Source organism: Natator depressus, chromosome 26, assembly GCF_965152275.1.
Source record: "Natator depressus isolate rNatDep1 chromosome 26, rNatDep2.hap1, whole genome shotgun sequence".
Classification (NCBI taxonomy): Eukaryota; Metazoa; Chordata; order Testudines; family Cheloniidae; genus Natator; species Natator depressus.
The window spans coordinates 13,000,544-13,026,695 of record NC_134259.1 but is presented as its reverse complement, the minus strand read 5'-3'; the positions used below and the strand labels follow the sequence as shown (position 1 = coordinate 13,026,695).

The following is a 26,152-nucleotide window of genomic DNA, read 5'->3' as shown; positions in this document are numbered from 1 at the left end:
AGACCAGACTCAGGCCCTCTGCGGCCGGGCTTTTGGAGGAACCAGGCCCTTCTGCCCTCTGGCTAACTCGGAACCTACGGGTGTGTGGCCCAAGCCCACTGCCCTGGTTAGCAAAAGGCGCCTACGAGCTGACTTACCTGGAAGAACTTCTCCACGTGCTCTACAGGGGCATCGTCCCTGAGGACCGGGTACGTGTAGCGGCCCATCATGTCATAAATGGACTTCATGATTGCCAGCATCTCCTGGCAGAGAACGAGGGAGACGCGCTCAGCATGGGGAGGCAGCCCAAACAAAGCCCACCACCGTGCTCCGGTCTCGGCCAGGTTCAGGTCGGCATCAGGGCCAATCGAAAATCATGAGGGCGAAACAATGGGTTTCCCGGCAGGCCCTATGAGCTGCATCCCCGCAGAGGGGTTAACTCCATTGAGTGGGGGAGTGGGAGAAACCATTGCGCAGTGGGAGCCCGGGGATTTTAGGCGTATCCCAGCCACAATACCAGACGTCCCCCATTGCCCACCTCCAGGCAAATGGCAGCAATACGGTCTAGTGGACGGAGCACTGGACTCAGGAGACCTGGGTTTAATTCCCAGCTCTGCCACTGGCTTGCTGGGTGACCTTGGGCAAATCACATCGCCGCTCTGTGCCTCAGTTTCCCCATCTGTAAAATGGGAAGAACATTACTGACCTCCTTTGTAAGGGGCTTTGAGATCGACTGAGGAAAAGTGCTAGTTAACAGTCATCTATTCTCTTGTGCTGTGACTTTGTCGAGCTAAGCAGGGTAGGTCTGGGTTTTAAACGAGAGACCTCCACGGAGCACCAGGGGGCTGCAGGAAACGATTCTGAGGATTGAGGAGGGGGGTACGTGCATTCAGGGTCCCACAGCCGTGTTAGGGATACAGCAGGTGGGGTCCACCATGCGGGAAGGGTGCTGTGGAGGTCTGTGCTGTTGGCAGTGCATCAAGACACAGACCCCATGTCCTGACCACTTGTGGTCATTAGTTATCCTAGGGCACTACTTCCTAAAGCTGGAGTATTCAGCTCAGGATGGCTCCTTCACTGAACTAACCCCCGAGGTCTCCTGGCAGGCAGCGCTGCGTCCTGCTGAAGCCTCTGGAGATGCAGCCAGTTGAGGCTTTGCCATCTAAGACTCGTACAAACCTGAAGAGGGGGGAGCTGTGTCTAGGTGAGGGACTGTCTCCTGCTTTGTTGCGCTGCGTGGTGTCATAGAGATTATTGCCTCAAGCCTGTCCTCACATATGGCAGTTGAATGCACGACCAGGGGGCAGAATTTTGGAAGTGATCTTTCAGTGTCGCAAACGTGGCCCCTAATATGGTACCACAGATCATAGCCAGGGACCAAATACTTCCATAAACTGGCTCAGTGCATGACGTGAACCTCGCTTTGGTAAACAAACCACAAGGGAGTGGAGCATCGACACAGACCATGCTAGGGCAGGCAGTAGGCTCCGGATGCCTCGACCAGCAGCACCAAAGCAAACCAGTGCTCCTCGCTAGTGTGGGGAAGCTAGGCCAGTAGGGTGTGGAGGAGGTGGCTTCCAGAGGCTCACAGCAGGAATAGCCAGCACGGGAACCTACAGAATTCTGCTGACTCGGCAGACTTGTCGCACAGGACCAAGTCGTGGACCCAGTGACGTCAACGTGAGTTTAGTCATTGATTTCAGTGGGGCAAGGATGTGACCCACAGGACGTGAGAAGCATTGCAGGTTTAATGAGTAAACCAGGTCCACGTCAGGTAGCCATACGGTGCACCATCAAAGAAAGCCACATTTGCTTATTGTTCTCTCCCAGCCTCAGACATATGGTCACGGCCTGGCCTGGTGATTTCAGCTGTTATTCTAGCCCTATGGGCTTCACAAGGGCTCACGCGCTGATCTAGGGGAAGGGGGGCAAACTTGGGGTTTTATGGGCACTTGGAAAGAGGCTGTCGCCTTGTCAAAGCCATGGAGGTGGATCTGAGGTCTCACGCTTGGCAAAACTCAACCAGCCACTACCGCCAGCTGGTCTCCTTCCAAACCTCACGCATACCCGCAGCCACATTCCCCTCAGCCCAGCTGCAGGTACCTCCTTGGTGATGTAGCCGTCCTTGTTAATATCATAGAGGTTAAAAGCCCAGTTTAACTTTTCGTGCACGGTCCCACGGAGCAAGATGGAGAGGCCGACGACAAAATCCTGGAACAGAGACCGAAGCAGAGACTTAGCAGGACAGGCAAACAACCCAGCACATGGACAACTGCAAACATATAGCAAGCAACCCCCACCACCACCCTCCAACCAACGCCCCAAGGAAAACAACAGTTTTGCAGCTGGTGCCTGGGACTTGCTCTTTAAAAGGGGGCGGCTCATGACCTTTCAAAAGGTGAAGCGGAAATGTTATCGACCATGAAACTCTCCTGGTATTTTTCCTATCGATCCTGTTTCTGTTCTCTGCCGGGTCTATTTTTAGTCACCTCGCTACCCACCTGAGGCTGAGTGCCCCTCGCTGACAATAATAATACAAAAAAACCCTCTTTGGTTCCTTACTGCTCAACGCACCTGGCACAGAGCACAAATAACCAAATGAAAATCGTTAACTGCCCCCTCCCAAGTTGGAAATGAAATAAAAGGCATTTTGGTGGCTGGCTGGCTGAGAGATTTGTGTTACATCCATTTACTAAATAAAAGAATGATTTTATATAGACACACACACACTCACATGAGTGTGATCTTATATTTATATATCGTCTTTATTTAAAACAATCCCACAGTTCTTTGGAAATGTTACTAACTATTTGGACAATATATATACATTGCGTGTATGTATGTATGAACCAAATAAGAAAAAACAGCTCATGGCTTTTTGATCTTATGATCTGCTAATTTTGAACGGTTAACAAAACGGGGCCTAGTCTGGTTATAGAGTCTTTCTGCCCCACAATAAAAATCCCGTCTGACGTATTACCCGAAGCATGTTTAGTGTACTCTGCTCAGATAGATAGCAGGCTATATCTCACGCTAAGCAGGCATGCCCCGAAAGCAGTACAGTAGAACCTCAGAGTTACAAACACCAGAGTTACGAGCTGACCCGTCAGCCGCCCACCTCACTGGGAACCAGAAGTACGCAACCGGGCAGTAGCAGAGACCAAAGAACCCAGGAAATACAGTACAGTTCTGTGTTAAATGTAAACTAGGAAAATAATAAAGCGAGAGCAGAATTTTTCTTCTGCACAGTGACATTTCACATCTGCGTTCAGTCAATGTTCGGCTGTAAACTTTTGAAAGAATGCTTTGTTTAGCGTTACGAACATTTCTGAGCTCCGAACAACCTCCATTCTCCAGGTGTTCGTAGCTCTGAGGTTCTACTGTACTTGGATGGGAGATCGAGGGTGGCAGGACAGGTGCTGGTGACTCAGGAGGGGCTTATGTTCCTGAACCAATGCCTCCATCGTGCTACGGGACACAGCACTTCCAGTGGCGGGGCCTTCTCTGGACAAGATGTAACGCTGAGGCCCTGATTGCTTGTTAAAGGTGCGTTGTCACTTTTCGTATATGCGTGAGTCACTCCACTCAGCACTGAAATGCAGCCACCTCTGGGTTGAACGCAGCTGCTGTTTCACAGTGTGCAGCAGCCACCACACAACACTTTAGGACAGGGAGCCAAGAATGAGTGGGCCAGATTTTTCTCTCACTTGGGCCATTTTTAACCCCCATTCCCTCCGATTTGAACAGTCACTTGGAGCTGGCAGTCTCCGATTACAAACTCTCCAAGGCAGGGATCTGTGTTAGTGCAGCACCTAATACCCAGATCAGACCCTGTGGACACTACTGCAATACAAATAATAACCAACCACAACGGGGAACCTTTTCCAAACTCCCAAGGGGAGTTAGGCGCCTAAATACCTTTGAGGATGTGGGCTGATTCATTAGGTTCCTAAATACCATTTAAAAAACACCTGGCCCTTTGAAAGGGGGAGCTGGGATCTTACCTCAAAGCAGATGGCTCCGTTCCGGTCCACATCAAAGGCGTTGAACAGGAAGTGGGCGTACATGCTGGCATCTGGGAGAGGAGAAACAAGACAGACCCAGTGAAAGCGTTGGCACTTTCCTCCCCATCCCCGCCATTATCGATGGGACTTATCTGAGCACCTCACACTCTTTAAACACATTTACCCTCACGCCCCTGTGAGGCCGGTACTCCCCATTGCACAGAGGGGAAACCGAGGCACAGACAGGCCCAAGGTCACACAAGAAGTCTGTGGCAGAGCAAGGAATTGCACCCAAGTCTCTCACGGGCCCTAACCATTGGACTGTCCTGCATCTTCGCTGCTGCCCGTATGGAAACCCCAGCGGATAAGAGTAATCTCACAGCACAGTGAGGGTGACCGGGGAGCTCGCGTCCTCCGATCCGAGCGTGGACGTAGGCAGGTTTCTAGGATAATTATTTAGCTAGCAACGGGAAATGACATGTAAAGCTACAGCTATTCGGGGTGGGGACCAGCTCTGCATTATCCAAGGGTACCGCGCCTAGCATGACGGGCTTCTAGATGCTGCAAAATACCAGTGCCTTTATCACCCCTGGCTACTTTATGCCCTGCTCAGGCCAGGTGTGGGGCTAGGCGCAGTGCTCAGCTGGCTCCTGCTGTGGATATTTGCCGACAAAGGAGCCTGGGGCCCAGCCTCAGTGGAAGGACTTGGGAACTTTGCAGACAAGAGTCTTCTCCTCGCAGTGGGACATCAGCAACGTTGGGACAGGCCTGGGATAAAGGCTCTGGGCTCCTGGTGCCTCGCTAGATATTACCCTTTCCCTGCTCTGGGAAGGTCACTGGGGTGGGGTGGGGGGAGGACTGGTGCCAAACTCACCTCCCTGAGGGAAGAATTGAGCATAGATCAGCTTGAAGGTGTCTTCGTCTACCAGGCCACTGGGGCATTCCTACGGAGGGAAGTCATCGCCAGGAGGTTAGCCCCCAATTGGTCTGACCATCACCCTCCCCACAGATCAGGCACCGAGATGTAGCCAGACCGGCCGGACCCAAGACTCTCCTCTCGCCCCATGGCTCTGCCATGCAACAAGCATCTGCCCTGCAATGCACCCAGGACGTCCGTCCTCCTAGGGCATAAGAACATAAGAAAGGCCCTACTGGGTCAGACCAAAGGTCCGTCTAGCCCAGTATCCTGTCTACCGACAGTGGCCAGTGTCAGGTGCCCCAGAGGGAATGAACAGAACAGGTAACATCAAGTGATCCATCCCCGTCACCCATTCCCAGCTTCTGGCAAACAGAGGCCAGGGACACCATCCCTGCCCATCCTGGCTAATAGCCATTGATGGACCTATCCTCCATCAACTTATCTAGTTCTTTTTTGAACCCTGTTATGGTCTTGGCCTTCACAACATCCTCTGGCAGGGAGTTCCACAGGTTGACTGTGTGTTGTGTGAAGAAATACTTACTTATATTTTTCTCTGCTCTTATGCTCCCTCCTTGAACCCTGACCCCATGCACCTTGGTATTCCTGGCCCCCCTCTCATGCCAGTGCACCGCCTCTCCCCGCCGATACGCCCACCCCGTCCCCATGGTGACAGATGTCTCGGTGCATTGCTTAACGCACGGCTGGAAGGCGCTCAGGAACAACAGCGATGAGCGAGGTAGAAAAACCTACCGAGAAGGAACAGAACCCCCAACCAAGCACACTCATGCTAGGTGGCTCGGGTCTGTAATACATCCTCCTCCCTCCCCGCCATCCACTCCGCTCTCAGCCTGCGTCCCCCAGCCTATGCTGCAGGCAGAGGTGTGACCGCAACATGGGCAGACGCTCCCGCGGTAGCTTTGATCGAGCGGCGTAACGATAGCAGGGAAGCCACAGCAGGACAGGGGGTGGCTGCCCAAGGACACAGCCAGGGAGCGGGCAGGGTGAGCCCGCATAGCTGCCTGTGCTTTTGCTGCTCGCTCTAAGCTAGCGGGAGGATATCTACCTGGGCTGTAATCACGCCCCAAAGCAGGGTCAACGTACCCCGAGTGTTCGCACTTCGCATTAGGAATCCCCTTCACCCAACGCCCCGCTCCTCAGTTCAGTGAGCGGGGGATGAACAAGGCTCAGGCCAAAACCACTCCATCTCCTATCAGATCCGTTAATATCTCGCCCTCCAAGCTTCAGCAGGACTTAAATGGTGCCTCGGCCTTGTGCGCGCACTCGGCACCGGGATGAATTTCCTGAGCCCCCAAGGCTGCATCTCAGCCAGCTCCCACCTCTCCAGGGTTCGGTTTCCAGTCTCATACGGGCAGCAGATGGAGCCCAACAGAGGCCACAAGGCACAGCTGTTCTCGGGGATCATTGGGCTGGGGGAAGGACCCAACAGACACTCACGTTCTTGAAGCCCCTGTACAGCGACTGCAGCTCCTTCTTGGTGAATTTGGTCAGCTCTTGCAGCTGGTCTAGCCCTTCTGGCTGGTGCCGGACAGATGAAAGTTCAAGGTCACTGTCGCTGGTGTCTGGAATGACACAAGACAAACTCTGTGAGCGAGCAGAAAGGGAGACACAAACTCCCAAAGTCCAACCCCAGCACAGCGGGGAATAAGGAATACGGTTGTGCTGGAGAGGGTTATTGGTTGCCAGCAATCAGGTGTTTGATCTAAGTATTATTTATTAATTATTATGATGATGATGATGATTAGATCTATGGGCAATCACAGACCTCGCTGAAGCTGCATGCTATCCATCTTTCATTCAGGCTAAATGAGGGAGCAATTAAATACCCATTTGTTTAGCTGGGACATTGATTTGGTTGCAGATCTGTGTGTGTGTATGCATGTAAGGGACCAGAGGAAGCCAGCAGAAAGCAAGAGATGCACTGGCAGCGAGGCCCTGGGAGGAAGTCAAGTGAGAGAGAGCTTCTTCTGGGCAGAGTGCTGGCTGGAACAGCAGGCTTGGAAACTGTGAGCAAGGAACCTGCCTGCTGTTGTTTGCTTCTACTGCGTTCCGGGAAACAGGACTTTGTGCACATTCTTTGAAATAAACAGGCTTGCACCAAAGAAATGCCTGACTCCCGTCACCAATTTCTCCTCCTAATGGAAACAGCCTGGCAAAGCCCCAGATACTGACTCACCACTCAGGCCAAAGGACAACAACACACAGACCCACTGTGCACGGGAGTCGTAGACCCTCCAGTCCAGGGGAGCAGGGGGCTCCAGAGAAGCACCCCGTAGGTGAGGGGTATGCATCCAGGTTGGTCTGCATAGGGCTGCTAGCCGGTCTTAATAGCCCAGGAAGAATTCAACACCATGACAAAGCCTCCTGCAGTCCCTTCCTTCAGGGCACCATTTATTAATTCAAATAGAAAAATTACAAAGCAAAACAAAGCTATTCCCCTGATCAACACAGGCTGCAGGGGCCTCTAGGCACTTCTCTTTGCTCCAGGGCCAGTCACAGGTGCCACCCTCCCTCCTGCAGCTTATTCTCTCACCTGAGCCCTTTACAGCTGGGACTGATAATTGAACAGGACTGGTTGGTCCTAGACCCCTGGTCCTTAAAGGAGCAGACCATCCTCGAAAAATCCATGCCCCTGAGCCCTGTAGTGACACTGACCTAACCCCTGGTGCAGATGGAAGAATGCTTCATAAACCTAGCTACCATTGCTCGGGAAGGTGGTTTTTCTGCAGTGATGGAAAAACCCTTTCTGTTGCTGCAGGATGTGTCCATACTAGGGGGGTGACGCCGGCTTATCTACGCACCGTAGTAGTGGAAACAAGCCTGGAGGGAGACAGGGAAGCAGGCACAGCCTGAGAGCACCGTAATGTGGCCCTGAGACAAAGCTAAGAAAAAAAGCTTTTTGGGCACAGAGTGTTGGCTGGAAAGGCAGGCTTGGGACTGCGAACAACTCGCAGGGCCCTGAAATCAGACAAGGCACTTGGGTAACATTATGTTCAAGGCACAGCTGCGACCGATCCTAAATGCTCTGCCAGGCTCATATTCCCCAATGCCTTTCACCTCCCGGTAAAACTTAACAGGATGAAAGATTAGTTCAGTCCTTCGCATAGAACTGCCCTGGCCCCAGCTCCGTATCCCAGGGACAAGAACCATGAAATTTCTAGCACACACAGGACCTGCCAGACTGAATCAGAACCAAGGATCGGGCCCAGTACCCAGTCTTTGACAGAGGCCAGCACCAGCTGCTCCAGAGGAAGGTGCAAGAACCGCAGCAGAAGACAGTGATGGGACAACTTGCCCCAAAGGAAAGTCACTTCCAGACCCCCCAATAGGTTGTTATGGGTTGGATTAAACCTCATTGAAACTGGAGGGAGCATAACTGCCATGCTTCACTTACGATAGTTGCAAGACACCATTAAGGCCCAGATGTAGGTACTTAGCAGGGTGATCATGCCTACCATTTTGGCTGGGACAGTCCCTTTTTTAAGCCCTGTCCCTGCCATCCTCACTTTTTTGGCAAAACTGGGCATTTGTCCCCTTTGCTTTTGCCCACTGATCATCAGCTGGCAAGAGCAAACGGGACCAATGACCAGTTTTGCCAAAAAAGTGGGGTGCGAACCCTAGCAGGGCACAGAAGAACTTGCAGGGGGGCGACACCAGCCCCGCGGGGGGGGGGGACAGCGGGGAGCCCTGGGGTAGCTTCAGGTGGTGTCCCATTTTCCCCTTTGGAAAATATGGTCACCCTAGTACTTAGGCACCTAAATCTGATTTCCTTCGAGGATCTGGGCCTGAGCTTCTTTGTGGAATCAGGTGGCTGAAACAATAGCAGCCTGCACCCAAAACATAGGCACATAGGAGGGTGCTCAGGACCTTGAACTACATGGGTGAAGGGGCCTTGCTGGGTATTGTTTTGAGCAGAGGGGTGTGTGTTTGTGAGACAGAGGGACAAGGAGAAAACAGACCACAAAGATGGAGCAGAGAGCTAAGGACAAAGCCTGGAGAAGCACTGGGAACGTGGCTCTAGAGAGGGAGCTTTTGGGCAGAGTGCTGGCTGAAAGAGGCTTGGAACTGTGCGCAAGGAAACTATCTCCAGTTTCATTCCTGCTGTGCTCAGGGGAACAGAACTTTGTACATTCTTTGTAAATAATCAGGACTGAAAGGAGTTGACTGTGACATTGTGCTCCATAATGTTTTATGGAAATATGCTTATAAGTGTGAATATAATGTAACTAGGATATGCTTTATGCAAAAGGTCTCTTGTAAGGTATAATTACAATGCTTATAATCTACTGAGTGTGTTCATGCTATTTGTATGCATGTATCATTCTTGTATCTGAAGCTAGAAATATGAAGTATAACTCTGAGGTCCTATTGTAATTATGCAAAGTGTGGGCCATTAATGGTGGCTTAGAATCTTGATGGCTCCCATTGACTAGGACAATTGGTTGTAAATGGTTTATTTACCTGCAAGCCGTCTTGCGTGTGTGTGGGCCAGTCCATGGGTAATGAAGAATGAGGTCTTACAGTGACATGTGACCATGTCACATGATACTGAAATCCATCTTAAATATGGTACTTTTCCACTTAGAAGGAGGGGTGGAGAGCCAGAGAGACAAAAGATTCTTGCCTTGTGCCAAAGCTATAAAAGGGGGTGGAGCAGGACAAGGGGGGTTCCAGTCATGAGAACACCCCTGCGCTTCACCTAAGATGTCTGCTGGAACTAACAAGGACTGTACCAGAGAAAAGGATTGGGCCCAGACTAGGAAGGAGTCTAGTCTGTGAAATAAGCTTATTGGAACATCTCTGAGGGTGAGATTTTACCTGTAATCAGTTTCTTAAGGTATTAGGCTTAGACTTGTGTGTTTTGTTTTATTTTGCCTGGTAACTTACTTTGTTCTGTCTGTTATTACTTGAAACCACTTAAATCCTATTTTTTATGCTTAATAAAATCACTTTTGTTTATTAACTAACTCAGAGTAAGGGATTAATACCTGGGGGAGCAAACAGCTGTGCGTATCTCTCTATCAGTGTTAGAGAGGGCGGACAATTTATGAGTTTAACCTGTATAAACTTTATACTGAGTAAAACAGATTTATTTGGGGTTTGGATCCCATTGGGAACTGGGTGTCTGGATGCTGGAGATAGGTGACCTACTAAGCAGTTTTTGGTTAAAGTCTGCAGCTTTGGGGGCGTGGATCAGACCTGGGTCTGGGTTGCAGCAGGCTAGCGTGTCTGGCTCAACAAGGCAGGGTTCTGGAGTCTGAAGCTGGCAGGGAAAAAGGGCTCAGAGGTAAATTCAGCATGTCAGGTGACAGTCCCAAGGGGGTTTCTGTGACCAAACCCGTCACATTTACATCCTTTCCAAAACTCTTGTTTGGAGGCCTGTCCTGCCCGTAAAAGAGCACTGGGCTTGGTGACTTATGGAAGGGTTACAGCATGTTTGGAAAACAGAAAGCACAGAGAATCTCCTGGAAATCTGGAAAAATGAAATTTCACCATTTCTGGAAAAGAATGGGGTGGGGGGAGTTTGCAGCAAAAAACCCCAAACCACAGAATAATTTGCTAAATTGCCACATGCTTGCTCAACATAAAAGAACCCTCAGAACTCCTTAAAGTCCTTTGCAGAAGCAACCTGGTTCAAAGACATTGAGGAGGCTATAGGGCTAGCATACAGACATCTTTAAGTCTGCCGCTGACCTAGCTGGGTTGAAGGACTTTTAGAAGTCTGCCAGGGCAGTTTGCTGACCTCTTAGTCTGGAGCTGAACTGGCTGGGCTGGATGGCATTAAGAAGGCTGGAGAAACTTTGACGCAGTTCTGTCCAGCAGACCATTGTATGCTAATGAACATAGCTATCATCTAGAATATAATACAATTTACTTACTTGGTGGAGAATAAGTACTCCCACCCAGCACCGGTGGCTTTTCCCTATAGCTTTATTTTCAAAAAATAAGGAAATTCCAGACAAATAATCTTGTTCAGATGAAGTTATGATTACAAATTGCTATCATTTTCTGAAGGAAAAACAAGACTTTTCTCAAACATTTGAAATCTGAGAAATTCTAAGTTGACATTAACCTTCAATAAACAAGATGCGTGAGAGTCTGGAAATGCACAGTTATGGTTTCATAAGTGTAACTGACATTGTATCAACTCCCATTCTATCCAGCAACTCCACCAGCTCCTCACAACCCCCTTCCGTCGTTTCTAACCACCAACCCCCAGCTTCGTTACTCTAAATACAGATCTGCACCATGCCTGGAGCTCAGCACAGAGGTGCTCCAGACCCAACCACAAACCCTGCTCTTCTTCAGTCACCAACATGTTGAAAATGAGAAACAATGATGCCTTCTTTCTCATTTTCATATACATTCCAGAACAATGTGATCTATCTATCCATTCATCCATCCATCCCCATACACACCCCTCTATCCATTCATTCTGAGACACATCTATCCATCCATCTCTCCACCCACCCCCATACACACCCTTCTATCTCTCTCCATCCACCCTGATACACACCCACCTATCCATTCATCCATCCCCATACACACCTATCTATCCATTCATCCTCAGACACATCTATCCTTCCATCTCGCCATCCATCCCCATACGCACCTCTCTATCCATCCATCTCGCCATCCATCCCCATACACACGCCTCTATCTCTCGCCATCCATCCATCCATCCATCCATCTTATCCTGCCACTCATCACGTAGTATCTGAGCCCCTTCCATGTAAAATCAGTGGCAATAGTGCAGTCCCTAGCAGACTACACGGAGTCTCTGGCATTTCTCCCTTTTTTGGGGGGGTCGGGGGGGGGCGGTCTGTGTTTGGGGTAGGGAGTTTGGTTTTGATTTTTTACATTGTTTGTTTTCTGGTGCTGAGGTTGATTTGTTCTCACGCTGGGTGGGTGGGTCTATCTCAGTCCACCCTCCCGGTGGGATAGTGGCTGTAACACCTTGTACTAGTTCCCTTCTTCATCAGCTGATAACGGTTGAGGATTCTGCACCATAAGAGAGTTGCCCATGTCCCAAGGCTGAGAACAGCTGGCAGAGCGAGAGGTAGACTCAAGGATTATGATACCACCAGGGCTGCAGTTGGGCATGACCCAAAACCCATTGAGGTGAATGGAAAGATGCCCATTGACTTCTATGGGTTTTGGGTCAGGTGCTAAGTGAGGGATTCATTCCCCATTCAGAGACGTGGTCTGATACCAGAGTGAACTTCCTCAGTGCAGACAGGGCACCAGACTCAGCAGCTCGATTTGCAAGGACTTTCCACTGGGATTCCAGCCAGCCTTTAATTCCATATCCCCTTTCTAAAAGGGGAGGGATCCCTCCCACGTATGTAGCGCAGCAGAGCATGGTACAGCCCCGTGAGCAGGGAGACTGGCTCATCAGAAACTAACAGAGGCTGGAACCGCGACTCCTTCGCAACCCCCAAAGCCAGAGCCTCAATTGTGTCAGCAGCAAACCTCTGTGAGGGGTTAAGGGCTCTTGGAAGTGCCTGCAGTTCACAAACATTAAAAAAAAACAGCCTGAAGATCTGTGCAAACTTCGTGAGGCTATCTGCCGTCCCCCCAGCCCCGAAAGATTAAGTTAATTCAACTTTGCCTGGGAACCGGACACACAGCAGGCAAATACAGCTCACAATATCAGGCTGTACACTCCATCTAGATAACGATTCGGCTGATCACGTCAATCATCTGCAGCAGCCGGTGAGAGAACGGGTACCACACAATAGACAGAGACATGGGGAAGGGGCAGGAAGGCAGGCACTGCTGGGTACATGGACAAGGAGAAAATGACAGGAGATGAGGATGATACAAGCTGGATGTACTGGGTCAAATTTAGGCCTGCCGCAAACCAGTGCATTGAAGTCAATGGAGTTGTGTGTCCTTACAGCAGGGCTGAATCTAGCCTGTTGCTGAAAGGCTTTGGCCTGACCCATCGAACCGAGGTGAACTTCATCCAAGCAGCATAAGACACATGAACATATAACCCCAGATCAATGGTCAGTACAAAACAGGGAGGCATGGGAATAGATGCATTTGAATAGCTGGAGATACTGCACAGTACAGGACGCAGCGGTGGAGAGACAGACAAAAAGAACAGAACAGGAGGATGGAAATCATTGGAAATGTGGGCCCAATTCCTCCGCTGGTGTAAATTAGCATAGCTCCACTCAAGTCTGAGGATCTGGGCAGAAGGGAATGGGTCAATGGAGATCTCTGTAAGCGGCACGTCCGAGACAGGTGACCAAAGATGGCTCGAACAATAGTCACAGAGATCAGGCCACGGAAATGAAGAGATACCGCTGGATTCAGACACTGCAGCCTAGATCTCAGGAGCGAACCCTGCTAGGTGCCTGGACAAACCCAGCAGGGCTGGGCAATGCATTTCAACAGAGGCGATGGAAGTACGTTTGTACAACTCCCAGCACAATGGTGCCTCACTGCTGACTGGGGTCTCTTGGAGCTACAGTCTTAACAAGGTTGCAAAATTTAGACTGAATTCCCAACAGCCTGAAGTCCAAGTGTCTTTGGAGCTGAGGTTTGAGCCCTTCTCTGAACACAAGACAGGAGAGCTGCTAGGAATGGACAGGCGGATACGGGGACAGATCCGACGCCCACTGAACACAATATAAAGACGCAGAGGGAGTTAGATCATTCTGCTGTGTATTTTCCAGTGGGCCAGGAGAAGAGCCAGGATTTCGAGGGCTGTGGATGAAAGCTGCTAAGTTATTATTAATTAGTATTAACACACCACAGGTGAAGGTGCATGGGCTCTGGACTGTCACAGTAACGCACAACAACTCCCAAGCTCTTTGCCTGAAAGGGCCAGATTTTCAGCTGGTATAAACGGGCAAACTTCCAGTGAGGTCAATGCCAATGTACTCCAGATGAGGAGCGCTCCCTAAACATACTGGTTAATCCGCCAGTCGCTTTCAGTGGTGCGTGCCGGAGCAGGGGGCAGGAACAAATCACGAGGTCATTCGGTTAATGAGCACAAGCGGCTGCACCAGAGACAAGAATCTGCGCAGACGCCCGCTCGGTTGCAAACTCAGGGGGAAGGTTCAAGTTAGGTTGAATAGCTGGAGGTACTGCACCTCCTCGATCCATATTCATTGCATCTCCTGAGGAGGGGTCAGCCGAGGCTGCCCGTCAGCCCGGTGCTGAAAGCAGTGCCTGTTTGCAAGCGTGCATTAACCAAACAAAGGTTTCAGGGTGATTACTGGCCGAGATTTGCTTCTGCATGCAACTCAGGCCTGGGGTGCTCCAGGAGAACCTTGGAAATCAGCCTGGGGATTCCCTGGAGATGATGCTGTCCCAAGTGACTCATCTCCTGAGATGCCAGACACCATGTTAATTGCACAGTACACTAAATAATTTGGAGTCAGTCATACTGAGTGAAATCCACCATGTGAATCCTATTTCAAGGGCTGCTACATTGATTTACACCAGTTGAGGAACAAGCCCCTAAGCCCAGAATGTCCTTTGCAGCTAAGAGTGATTCGAACCAAGTGACATTTTTTGGCTGAAGCTTTTTGTGAGTGTGGCAAAAATGCAGATTCAGAGACACTGAAACATTTCATGAATATGCGTCAGTTACGCCAAATTGTTTTCCTCAGAACCTCTCCCCACCTAGGGTGACCAGATAGCAACTGTGAAAAAACGGGACAGGGATAATAGGCGCCTATACAAGAAAAAGTCCCCCAAAATGGGACTGTCCCTTTAAAAATGGGACATCTGGTCGCTCTATCCCCACCCCCAAAAATCTGACAAAAATCAAAATGTTTAATTCCAACATTTTCGAAATGAAATGTTCCTATTTTCGGTTCCAAGCTTCCTTCCGTTTTATTCACAAACCCACTCCAAATCTCCATCAAACGGTCGCAATCAAAATAAAACGTTGCAATTTTGTCAAAACGAAACGTGTCACTTCACTTGAAATCAATTTTTTTCTGACTTTTCGAGGTGCCAAAAATTTAGGGAAAAAAAGGTTTCCAGTTGAACCCCAAACGATTGACTTTTTTCGATTTTTTTCCCCCAAACGGCCAGCAAACCAAAAGATCCATTATTCACTCAGCTCTAGTGACCACAACAAACCTTTAGTGCAATGGTCAGAAAAGTACCCGTATAAGAATGGCTCCTCCTTACTCAATCAACCTACTAGCTGGGCCAAACTCTGGAGTTATTAACACCAGGGTTCACAGTTATGAATGAGAGCGCAGGACACATCTGCTGACTGTAATGACAACAAACTAAGCCTGTACTTCTTTCGATTCCCATTAGCCCTGCAGAGCTAACCTGGCTACAGGACAGTGCACCAGAGCCTAAACTGTCTGATGCATCGTCAACAGGATTGTTAATTTAATCCCATTTACAGGACCTTTACTGCCGATGGTGATGCATGAGCCAGAAAGAACACCATGCTTCTCCCAGAGGGAGTCTGCACGGCCAGTCAGCAGAAGTGCTGAGTACCCACAATGGTAACTGAAGTCAATGAGAGTTGAGGCTATGCAGCCTCAATGGAGATCATGCCCCCTTCTTCTTTCCTGAAACCTGAGGGTATTTCAGTGGAGCTACACTGATTTACACCAGCTAAGGATCTGGCCCCGTGCATTCAGTATGCTCCAAAATGATCGCCATAAAAACGGAGCATCCCAGCTACTCCCAGCAGGACAGACCCACAGCAGAATCACTCTGAATTACACTTTAATCAGTATTGATACAGAGGGTGGTTTTGCAGTTCATGCAGTGGACTGGGACTCAGGAGATCTGGGGTCAGTTTCTAGCTATACCACAGACTCTCCTTGTGACCTTGGGCAAATCATTTAATTCCTCTGGGCCTTTTTCCCCTTTGGGAAAATGGGGATAACAGTCTATTCTTTCTCTCACCCTTTGTCTCGTCTATTTACGGCCTGATCCAAAGCTAGACTTCAACATGCTTTGGATGAAGCCTTTAGACTGTAAAAACTGTATGGGGCAGGAACTGTCTCTTACTATGTGTCTGTCCAGTGCCTGGCACAATGGGCCCTGATCTTGGCCAGAACTTCTAGGCATTTATGTAAACCAAATAACCAATACATAATAATAGGCCCAGCCGTTCCCTTTAAGCGCAGGCACAGATGAGGGGATTTTGATTCCTAATTACCTGATCCGTGGATGCAATCAGGTAGCTAAAAGGTCAAAATCCCATGAGTGGCACGCGCAGTTAGCTCTGCCCACAATTGGCTGGTGCCTGGGAAGTTAGAGGCGTCGTTAATTATGTGGCCCCTACAGAGCTAATTATTCTGTATTCAGGCAAATGTTCCATGTAATGAAAACTCAGGGTTTGCCACCATAGCCCACAGTTCAGTGCGTTCCACATCCCCCTTTGTGCCTGATCCACTCAGCATGGGACTCTAGAACAGGGAACAGCTAGGGGAGTTACTCCTTTAGCACAAGGGGAAGCTCACGTTCTTCAGCTCCAGAGGTCCTTAGTTCAATTCCCGGTGGTAGCTCAGATGATAGTTGTGTGATGGGGTAGGCTTACCCCATAAAGGCAATACTGCCTAATGGTCAGTCCACCCCACCGTCTGGCTATTTAAGAGCTGAAAGGGTCTTATCGAGTCAAACACCAAGAGGATCTGAAGTGGAGCTCTTATTCCTGAGAAGAGAAACCGAGGCAGGAAGCATGTGCAGGCCCACTCTAATTCAGCAGGGGGTGCTGCAGGGCAAGCACACCCTACAATGCTAGCATTACCTCCACTGAACTTGAGCGCGAAGGGATGGAGCCCTATTGTCATGGCTGCCGAGTAACGGAGTCAGATGGTCATTCCCAGGGAACCATGCCACCACAGCCCATTCCTTGCACATCACCGGCGCTTCTCCTGTCTGCTGCTGCCGCCCTATAGCTGTATGGTTGGAGGCAGAGCCTCGTGTCTCCAGAGCCAGCTTTACACACTGGCCTGGAGCATGACCTTCCCCTGGGGGGTCCTGGCTGATGTCAGGCGTCCCCACGATCACACTGACTGCTTTAGGAAAACGGCTGATGGTGGCCGCAGCCAGAAGCAGGGTACTGGGTCAGCTGGGCCAATGATCTGGTCCATTGCTGCATTGCTCAGCTTCTCTACCAGAGCATGTTCCTTTCCCCCTGGGAGGCAGGGTCTTTGGGGCACCCACTGGCAGAGCAAACAACTCACTGGGTCTCTTACCATCGCCTCTGTATCTGCTCCTGTCCATCCACCAACCTGTACCATGACCACACACTCCTTCCGCTCAAACATAACTGCGTGCAAGCCAGAGCTGTCACCCGCTTTCGCACACTCATCTCCTCTCTGGCTGGTCCCAGTGGTTCTCACAACAGCCATCCATCCATCCAGAGAGGCCTTTCTAACGTTACTATCAGTGGGGCACTAGGTGACAGCAGTGGGTCTGGGGGACTGTTCTCTCCACACACTGCTTGCTCCTCCAGTCGAGCCCAATCAACCCTGATAATACGCTGTCCTGCTTTCTTCTATTTCTAACCGTTCTGTACTGATGTGGCATGCATCAGACTGTATCAGCTACTAGGACACGGACTCTTATGGGTAATCACAGACACCTCATGCAAAAACCAGTACTCTTGTGCAATTCAAAACCAATACAAGGAAATATTCTTTTTCCTCACAGCACATGATTAGACTGTGGAACTCACTGCCACCAGATATTTTGGACAGGCTATAAACCCTCATGCTTCAGGATTTAAGCCAATCTCTAACAAATTAGGGATCAGCAGGAGACTGTCCTAGGGGACAAATTAATTCACTGCAAGGTTTCTTGCTCCTTCCCACTGAAGCAGATGGTACTGGCCACTATCAGAAAAACTGGACTGGATTAGATGGATCCAATAGAGCAGTTCCTATGGGCCTAGCAGATTTGGGGTCTGTTCGATGGTCAGACCTTGCCCAGCTCACTTCACCTCCGTACCAGGGGGCTAATGATATGATATTTTCCCACCTCCCAGAGTGCAGTGAGGATTAATTCATAAAGTCCCTGATTCAGGTAAACACATAGATCATTGGCTTCCGTGGAGCTTAAGCACGTCCTTGAGTATATTGCTGAATCGGGGGCTTCAGTACTTCGGGCCTGTCACATTCTCAGAGACCCGGTACACATCAAAAGCTCAGATCCAAATCACCCCAGACTTTGAGGAAGTTGAATTCTGGGTCAAAATTTCACAGCTCAGTCCTACTTCTGTCTCCATCACTGTCACGGCTACCACGAATAAAGCTCGATTTGCAATGGGACAAACCCAGAGCTCCTCGCTCAGGTTCACAGGAGCAAATGGGAGTTTGGATTCCAGGCAGTTTTAAAGGGACACACATTTCAACTCCAGAGACAGAGCAGACTGTGGATCTCATTGCCACAGGATTATTGTTGAGGCCAAGAATTTAGGATCAAAGAGGGGCCAGCCATTTATATGAATAAAAAGCATAGCCACCGTTTGAGTAGTTAGTGCGGATGGAGTTTTGGAGGGGACCTAACACCTTCAAGCCAATCACTGACATTTAGGGATTTGGAGGAAACCTTCACGGTGATCATCACAGCTTACCACGGGGATTCTCCTTCCATTGTATGAGGCGTCTGGTTCTGGCCACTGTCACAGACAGGATGGGCCATGGATCTGATCCTATGTCTCTAAAACACTGTCCCCAGCCAACGTGACAAACACGTCACAGCTCGCAATACTGTTTAGTGCCAGGTGACTCATACTGTAGGGGAAAGGCAGTGAAGGGCTTGTTCCCTTTGAAACACCATACTTAGCACTGACTGGACAGCAAACCACTCTGCTGGGATGAACAGCTACAAGATGTTCCGACATATCCCTTAGCAGCAGAAGGCACTGTGGTATTTTGCAGCATGGTAACACACATACCTTCAGAGCCAAATTCAGCTCTGCGGTAACTGCCTGCCACGGAATTGCGCCTGGGATCAACTTCCATCTGCTATGTCTTTGGTTAGCGCGGTCCAACAGAATGGTCCCTTCCCACCTGAATCTCTCCCATTTACTCTCCCTGTCTCCCATCAGCCACAGCCATGGCTGTGCAAATTCAGCCTCCCCGGACAGAATCAAGGCCACACACACGCAGCAGTCTCAATGCGGGAGTCAATGACCTAATGCAACCTGCATTCCCTCTGCTCAGATTCTGGGGGGAGCTAATGCTTCCCAGCTGAGCGGATTGGTCTTTCTGCCTCTGAACAGCGCAAATATTAAGCATGCAATTAATAAATAATGCCAAGCTACAATCTCCAGTAACAGAGTCCCACGATGGGCTCAGAGCTGAGTCAGGGGCCTACGTCACATTCTCTTTCAATGGGAACTATCCCGCTCCAGAGAGAGCCTGAAATTCCATGTCCACGCTCACCCCTCCCTGGGCTTCCTCTGACCCTGCTCCACCAATGCACCGCCACCGTGACCTGGGGGAGAATGCCCGCTACTGGCAGGAGAGGGGAACACCGCCGCCACTCACTGCTCCAGCACCCTCTCGCTCTTCTTCCCACCATATGGATGGGTCAGAAGTCAGTGGGGCTCCCCCCAGTTCCACCAGCTGAGGATCGGGCCCTGGGAGTTCTATTTGGCGGGTACAGGTCGAGATCTTTGGAATGCAGCCTGCTTATCGCTGTAATCAAAGAGCCGGGGCCACCGCACGAGATTCCCCTATAGCAAGGTCAGAGCATGGCTGGGACATGACAATTGGTCAAAGCTACAGTGGCACAAATGACTCGGCGAGCTGCCAGCTCAGCAGGGGGCTGCTCGCACTCAGGGTCCTGCCTGCTGCTGGTGCGGCGAGGAGGGTTGCGGGGGGGGTGGGCGAGGTGCTGTATCTTTCGAAGAAGCTTGGGAGTTAGCAAGCATCTGCTTTCCTCTTCCTCCTCCCCACCCAGGCTGGGCTTGTGCCATGGAAATGGTGCAAAGGGAAGACGGCGGGGGAAGAGCCGGAGCTGCAGACGAATTGCCCTTGAGGGGACGGATCCAGTTTCTTGATTTAAGAGTCAAACAAGCAGGTTTCGCTCCTTGGTTAATATTTCATTGGGGCCACGTGACGCCGAGATGGCTGTGTGGTTACTGAGACGCCTGGCTCTGCACTTTGCAGCGGAGGGGGCGGACATGGAAATACAGAGAGGATCGTCCCGGGGTTGGTGGGGGGGGAGATCGGGTTTGGAAGTGGGGACTCCCAGCCAAGCAGCAAGAGACCCTCCACGAGGAATGCTTCCCCTGTCACTAGTGCACCAGCATTCACAAGTCACGCGCACGTGCAACCCCTGGTGAGTGAGCATTACAGGCTCCCCTCCCCTCATGCCCAACTCACAGAGGATATGAGCCTGTTATAGTCCCAGTTAAGGAGCCTTGCTCTTTAGCTCAAACTCCTGCTTTTCGCTCTGGAAGTCCCTGGTTCAATCTCCGGCCAAGATGGTGGCCATCACATGTGTCCGTGACATCTCCTCCTGGGGTAAGGAACAAGTTCCCACTCATCCCAGGTGTGATCCTGAGGGACTTGCACTCAGGGGGAATTTGGCCCTATGCATCCCAAAATATGCATGGGGTTTTGATAGGACTTCCCTGGAAGTTTGCCTACCTGGAGCACACAGGAGGAGTCAGAGAAGGTATGGATAGGTTGAACTCCTGGGCCCGCTGACCCCGCGGAGCGGCTCTCACTGGGCACCAGTGAGAGGAGCATTTGTGCACCGGGGGTGGGGGCATTCACGCCTGTGTGGAGAGTAGCAGCTCTTCCCCCTTCATTTCCAGATTGGGGCCTTTCCTTCGGGTGGGCAAGGGCGAAGGGGGCCCTGAATGTGCCTTCAGAGCCTGGTCAGCTCAGTCAGCAGGAAATTCACACCCGAGGGGCAGGGCTCCTTTGCAGGAGACTCGCTCTGCATTTCCAGCCAGGGAGAAAAGGAAGCTCGGCCCCGGCAGGGCAACCGCACAGACTCCTAGTGGGGCCAGGGGGCAGCTCAGGGTAGAATTTCCCCTTATCACCCCCCTACACACATTGCCCTGAAGTCCCACCGGACCTAGGGACCTCAGCCCTCTCAGCTGTAGTGAAAACCTTCCCTCCCGCTAGCCTGGCCTGGAGAGGCCACAGAACAGGGAGACGCTTGGGGAAAAGACAGGCGGTTTCCCCTGAAAAAACATGGCCCAGACCCTGGGGAAAAGGCTGTTCTAATCCTGTACCCCGTCCCCCTCCACCGCCTGGGGGAACAGCACTAGGAAGGAGTCGGTTGCTGGACAGTGCTGTACCCCCAGGGCACAGGAGTTAGAAGGGGTCAGAGGAGGGGAACGGGGGGCTTGGCTCCAGGAGTAGGGGGAAAGGGAAGCTGGACTGACCCAGGTCCCGGGGTCGGGATGGGGGTGGATCCAGGCTGCAGGGAAATGTACCGTCAGTAGTTACCTTCCATGGACATGGGCTCCAGGATCCCGAACTGTTTGAGGACGGCGATGAAAAGCATAATGACCACGGCCATGGCACAGAGTTCCATCCCCTGGATGCCCATGGCCGGCCAGCGACCCGCGACGGGCGGTGCAGCACCAGGGGCATGCGACTCACGCCCCCCGGGGCCAGCTCAGCTCTGCCAGCGCCCGGAACCAGAACTGAGGGGCCAGGGAGCAGCCGTGCAGCAGGAAAGAGCCCGTGGTTCCCCCCCCCCACCACCACCGGCCCCTCGGCAGCCTCACATCTCCAAGTCCTCGCTGGAGACAGATGGATGAGTAATCTCCTTTGGCTTTCCCCGCGGGGATGGGAAGAGGGGAGACGGGAGCTGGCAGGGGAGTGGTGCAGTTGACGCCTTGGTAAAGCCTCAAGCGTGAAGGAAGAAAGAAATCAAACTTTCCGAACTTGGCTGGGCAAACTTTCCTAGCAGCAGAATCCCGGCACGACCGGCTCCTGCCTGGGGCCCATCTCGCTTGGCTGCTGCAAACTCCCGTTGCTCCGGTGTGTCTCTGATCAACTCAGCGCTCCGTCAGTCCGGGAGGCTGGCTCGCACGGCAGGGTCAGCTGGAGGTTCTGAGGGGCTCCCCCGTGCCCGGTGATGATGCACTGACGGATGGAGCATCCGCCCGGCGCCTCCATCTCGCCTCTCCGCAATGCCATTGGCTGCAGGGTGGCTATAAAATTCCACACACTCCCCCCCCCTTCCTTCCCCCCCAGCACACTCACACCCTGAGACCTCGGAAAGGGGGAGGAGGCTGGCTGGGTGTCTCTCGTTGCGGGGCGGCATTGATCCAGACGAGAGACGCGCTGGGCCCCAGCTGCGTCTCCGAGCGACGAGCGATGCCGGCGGTTGCAGACAAGCCGTTTAGTTGGTGTGTTTTGTGTGGAAGCCGCGGCACGTGAGAGCGGCTCGGGAAGCCCGGGTGGAAAGGTGACTCTGCAGTGCCGACACCCTGAGCTCACCGACCTGGGGTAAATCAGAAGCAACTCCCCTGGGGCCAAGGGAGCGACGCTGGAGGAAGGAAGAGCAGAACCGAGGCGGGCACCAGCAGTTGAATGAAAGGCGATCGAGTGCGCACAGCACAGCTAAACTCTGGGGATGCAGGAAGCATCCCAGACGATTCCTCCCCATTGCAATACAATCATGGGGGCCGCACTCTCCCTGGGTATAAACGGGGTGGGGGGGGGAGGGGGGCTTCACTGACTCCACTGGAGTTCTGCCCCTTTGCACCAGCTGAGGATCTGGCTCTTGACCTCTGAAAATCTCCCATGCCCTGCAGTGGAGTTTCTACCTTGCAGGGGAACGTTATTCACCAACTGCGAGCTCCTGTGAGACAGACAAATCACTTGCTCTCTCTCTGCAGGGCAGCCTGGATTTTAAGGCTGCAGGACTGTACTTCTGCCAGGCCACACCCCACTATTCCACAAGCCCAGGAGATAAAATGCTCCTAATGTCACACAACAGAGCGCAGTGGGTCTGTACAGGAGATGGACCCAGGGACATGCTCAGTATTTCACACACACGCCCTGCACGCATAAGGTTGTGCAGATATTCATAAGCGGATGTAGGGCCCCAGACAAATCAGCTCGCCTGTGGCCCTGTATAAAACATGCAAAGAGCATGAACGCTGCATGCACACATGGCCGTGTGCCACGCATGTTCACACGTGCTGCAGGGGACAAGGCCAGACAGTGCAACAGGATCACAAGTGGAATGGCAGCATAGCACGAGGTAGCGAGTAGGGTCCCCAGGGGCGTTAGCAGGGAGCTGGGTGGCATGTGAGGGGCACTGGGATGCTGCTACTCCAGGAATCCACAGGTAAGAGATGATCCATTCTAGTTGACGCGTTGATGGGAACTACGGTAAGAGAGACAGGTCAGCGATCCCTAAAGCACGCACCCGCTTTACAGTTGGCATTGCAGTGGGCCAGATTCTGTCCCCACTCGTGTGCAATAACTCCAGTGAGTCTGTGCAGACAGAACGGAAACCCACCATGGTTTCTGCAAGGGAAGCCAATCTCCTGATTTATGGGAGAGGGGCCTGACTGGTGAGTTTTGAGCCCTCAAGCTTGGCCCCGCTCCGTCCCGCCGCAGGAAGTGAGGCTGCAGGAGTACAAGGGAGGGCACCCCATGTCTCTGGGCCTCCTTGCATATTGGGGAGGTGGCAACACCCTCGGCTCAGCTCTAGGCACTGCGGGACGTTCTCCTCCTTGTGACACATGCACCCAGGTCACTGAGTATCTAGATCTGTTTGCATAGCGAGACGTTCACCTGTGCGTGGAAAGGCACAGAACTTCTGTGACGCGCTGCATACCCATCTATACAGACGATTGGGCTGAGGATTTATGAACCTCTCGGCACTTATAACCCCACCCACTGACTCCAGTGGGAAATCAGCGAGATTATGACTCCACATGGGACACAAATGATCTAGCAAAAGTGTTTGTCCCAGGGTATCATTGCCCCAGGCCTCCCATTCCTACAGGGTTGCATGCAAGAGGTGGCTGCATTTCAGTCACTCTGCACAGATCTATAGATTACTCACACGTGCACCTTATAAAATGGGACACTAGGAAGAAGTGACCAGATCAGACACGAAATCCATCTAATCCTGTACACTCCCCCCAGATGTTTCAGAAGAATCTGTATAATCTCCGTAACACAGAACTATCCAATAAATCTTGCATAGAAGACAGATTCTTCCTATTCCCAGCCCCAGCGGGTTAATGTCCTTCATGCATTTTTAGCATGTAGCTGTTTTTAAAAAATTAATTTAGGCCCCGATTCCTCCCAGTACTCAAGTAAGGAAATAAGTTGCATTGAAATCAACAAGACACGCACATGCTTAAAACTAGGCTGAATCAAGGCCATAAACAACGAACCCCTTTTTGACCTCTTTCCCTCTGACATCCACTGGCCATGAGTTCCACAGGTTAATTACACATGAGGCAGGGAAATAGCCTTTAACAGCTCGCAACGTGTTTGCCTTCTAATTTGGTCAGGTCCTTGTGTTAGGGTTGTGTGCCTGACTGACCGTCTCTAAACCATTCATGATTTTATATTTGTCTATCGTGTCATCCCTTATTCATCGCCCGTCTAAGCTAAATAGTCCTTTCCCGTCCCGCAGCGTGAGAGCTGCAAAGTGTAAATTATTATTATTTCAGTGAGAAAGCAGCTGAGCTCTCAACACACCCACTCCGTGGCTGGGTATTCACCCCATTCCTACACATCCCTCCTCCCGGGAAATCTGCTTGCAAAGGACAAAAGCCTGGAGCAATTCCCCATGAATGCGGCGCTATAAACAAGACATTGATCCCTGTTTCTCTCATTGTAAAATATTAAAGATGTTTAAATGGATAAAAATGCCAGCCTCCAATCATTTCCAAGCAAGTCTGCATTAGCAGCTGCAGCAGCCAATTGGTTTAATGGATGGGGCTTGGAGCCTCTCCCCCCAGAATCTTGCCTGCTGGGGACTGCCTGCCAGTTTGGGGTTCGGGTTCTTTTTTCCGCTGAGACCGAAAGCTTGACTTAGAAACTTTGTCAGAGGCTGGTATTGGGGGAGGTTCATTTGCAGCTGTCAGAACAGGATGGGAGATGCAACCAGTAACGTACAGGAGAGCGCAGAGGGCTGATTCTCACTTATGCTAAGCTTGCCTGACAGCAGGCAGCTTTCTGGGAACACCGCTGTGCAGGGGGGCTTCCTGTCTGGTGTCAGGGGCTCCCCACCTGCCCTGCTCCCAGTCCCCAGTGTGGCCAGAATGCCCCAACAGAAGGGCCCTGAGAAGCAGAATGCAAGTTAGAGCAGCCATGTGACTGCTCTAAATTATGCTAGAGGCCAGGCAGGGCTCTGAAGAGCCTTGAAACATGGGAAGACCAAAGGTGGCTTAAAGCCACCATCTCCCATCCCCTACTTCCCTGCCCCAAGCACAGGAAGGGAGTAAGAGAGAACCAGACCCATGAGCTCCGGGCTAGGGCACCAGGAAGCATATTGCTCAGAGAGGAAGTGGTAATTGCTGTCCCATGGCTGCAAGGCCACCAGACTTGAGGCTTCCCATGTGGGGATGGGTCGTTTGGGTGCCAAAGCCCCTCAGGGACATAGGTTTAAGCGAGAAGCATGCTGCAGCCAGGACTGATGCAGCAGCGTGGTTGAGGCCAAGCAATGCTCTTTGCAATGAGGGAATGTTTGCTCATGCCGGGAGGCTGCTCCTCCCCATTGCCCACCAGCCAAGCGCCGACTTCAAGCAGGGGGGGAGTGGCGCTCCCAGTGCACAAGCTAGATGGGGCTGGGGGTGGGGATCTCTCACCTCTCTTGCCATTCAGTTCCCCTCTGCCAGTGGCTGCAGAGGAAATGCAGGTGAAGAACAGCAGAACCTAGATGCAAGGTACCCTCCCCTCTGGCAACGTACCCGCCTCTCCAACAGGCAGAGCAGGGGCTGTGGGAGGAGGCCAGCAGGATTAGCTGGAGAATGATGTGGGGGGAGGGGGGCATGGCATAGGTCTGCAGCAAGGGGAAGGGGGCCAGGGTCTGGGATACAGAGGGTAGTTGGCATGAAGCCGCCTGCAAAATAACCCTCCCTGGATCCCTTTCAAAGGCAGCTGCCGAGAGCCTTACAGAGAGGCCGGGGGGTGGGCAGGGGAAAGCTGAGCCCCAGAGGTGGCTGGGAGGAGTGGGGAGAGCGCTCTGGCTTGGGGCAGGGGAGGCGGACAAAGAACCGCGAGGGCCAGAAGCCCCCGGGGAGGGAAGCGAGAGAGACGGGGAGGGCAGGGGCAGAGAGCAC

At 51.7% G+C, this 26,152-nt stretch overlaps 1 protein-coding gene across 4 annotated transcripts in view; it reads right to left on the bottom strand.

Annotated features, from left to right (window-relative positions):
• The window catches only part of LOC141978325 (calsenilin-like), a 79,924-nt gene that overhangs the window by 4,461 nt on the left and 49,311 nt on the right, over positions 1–26,152 (bottom strand). For all 4 annotated transcript variants that reach the window (XM_074940347.1, XM_074940349.1, XM_074940350.1 and 1 more), the window contains 5 exons: positions 6,358–6,482; positions 4,858–4,927; positions 3,984–4,054; positions 2,083–2,190; positions 138–242 (listed from right to left, as the gene is read on the bottom strand). In XM_074940347.1, coding sequence (XP_074796448.1) covers positions 138–242; positions 2,083–2,190; positions 3,984–4,054; positions 4,858–4,927; positions 6,358–6,482 — 479 coding nt within the window. The remainder of the gene's footprint in view (positions 1–137; positions 243–2,082; positions 2,191–3,983; positions 4,055–4,857; positions 4,928–6,357; positions 6,483–26,152) is intronic.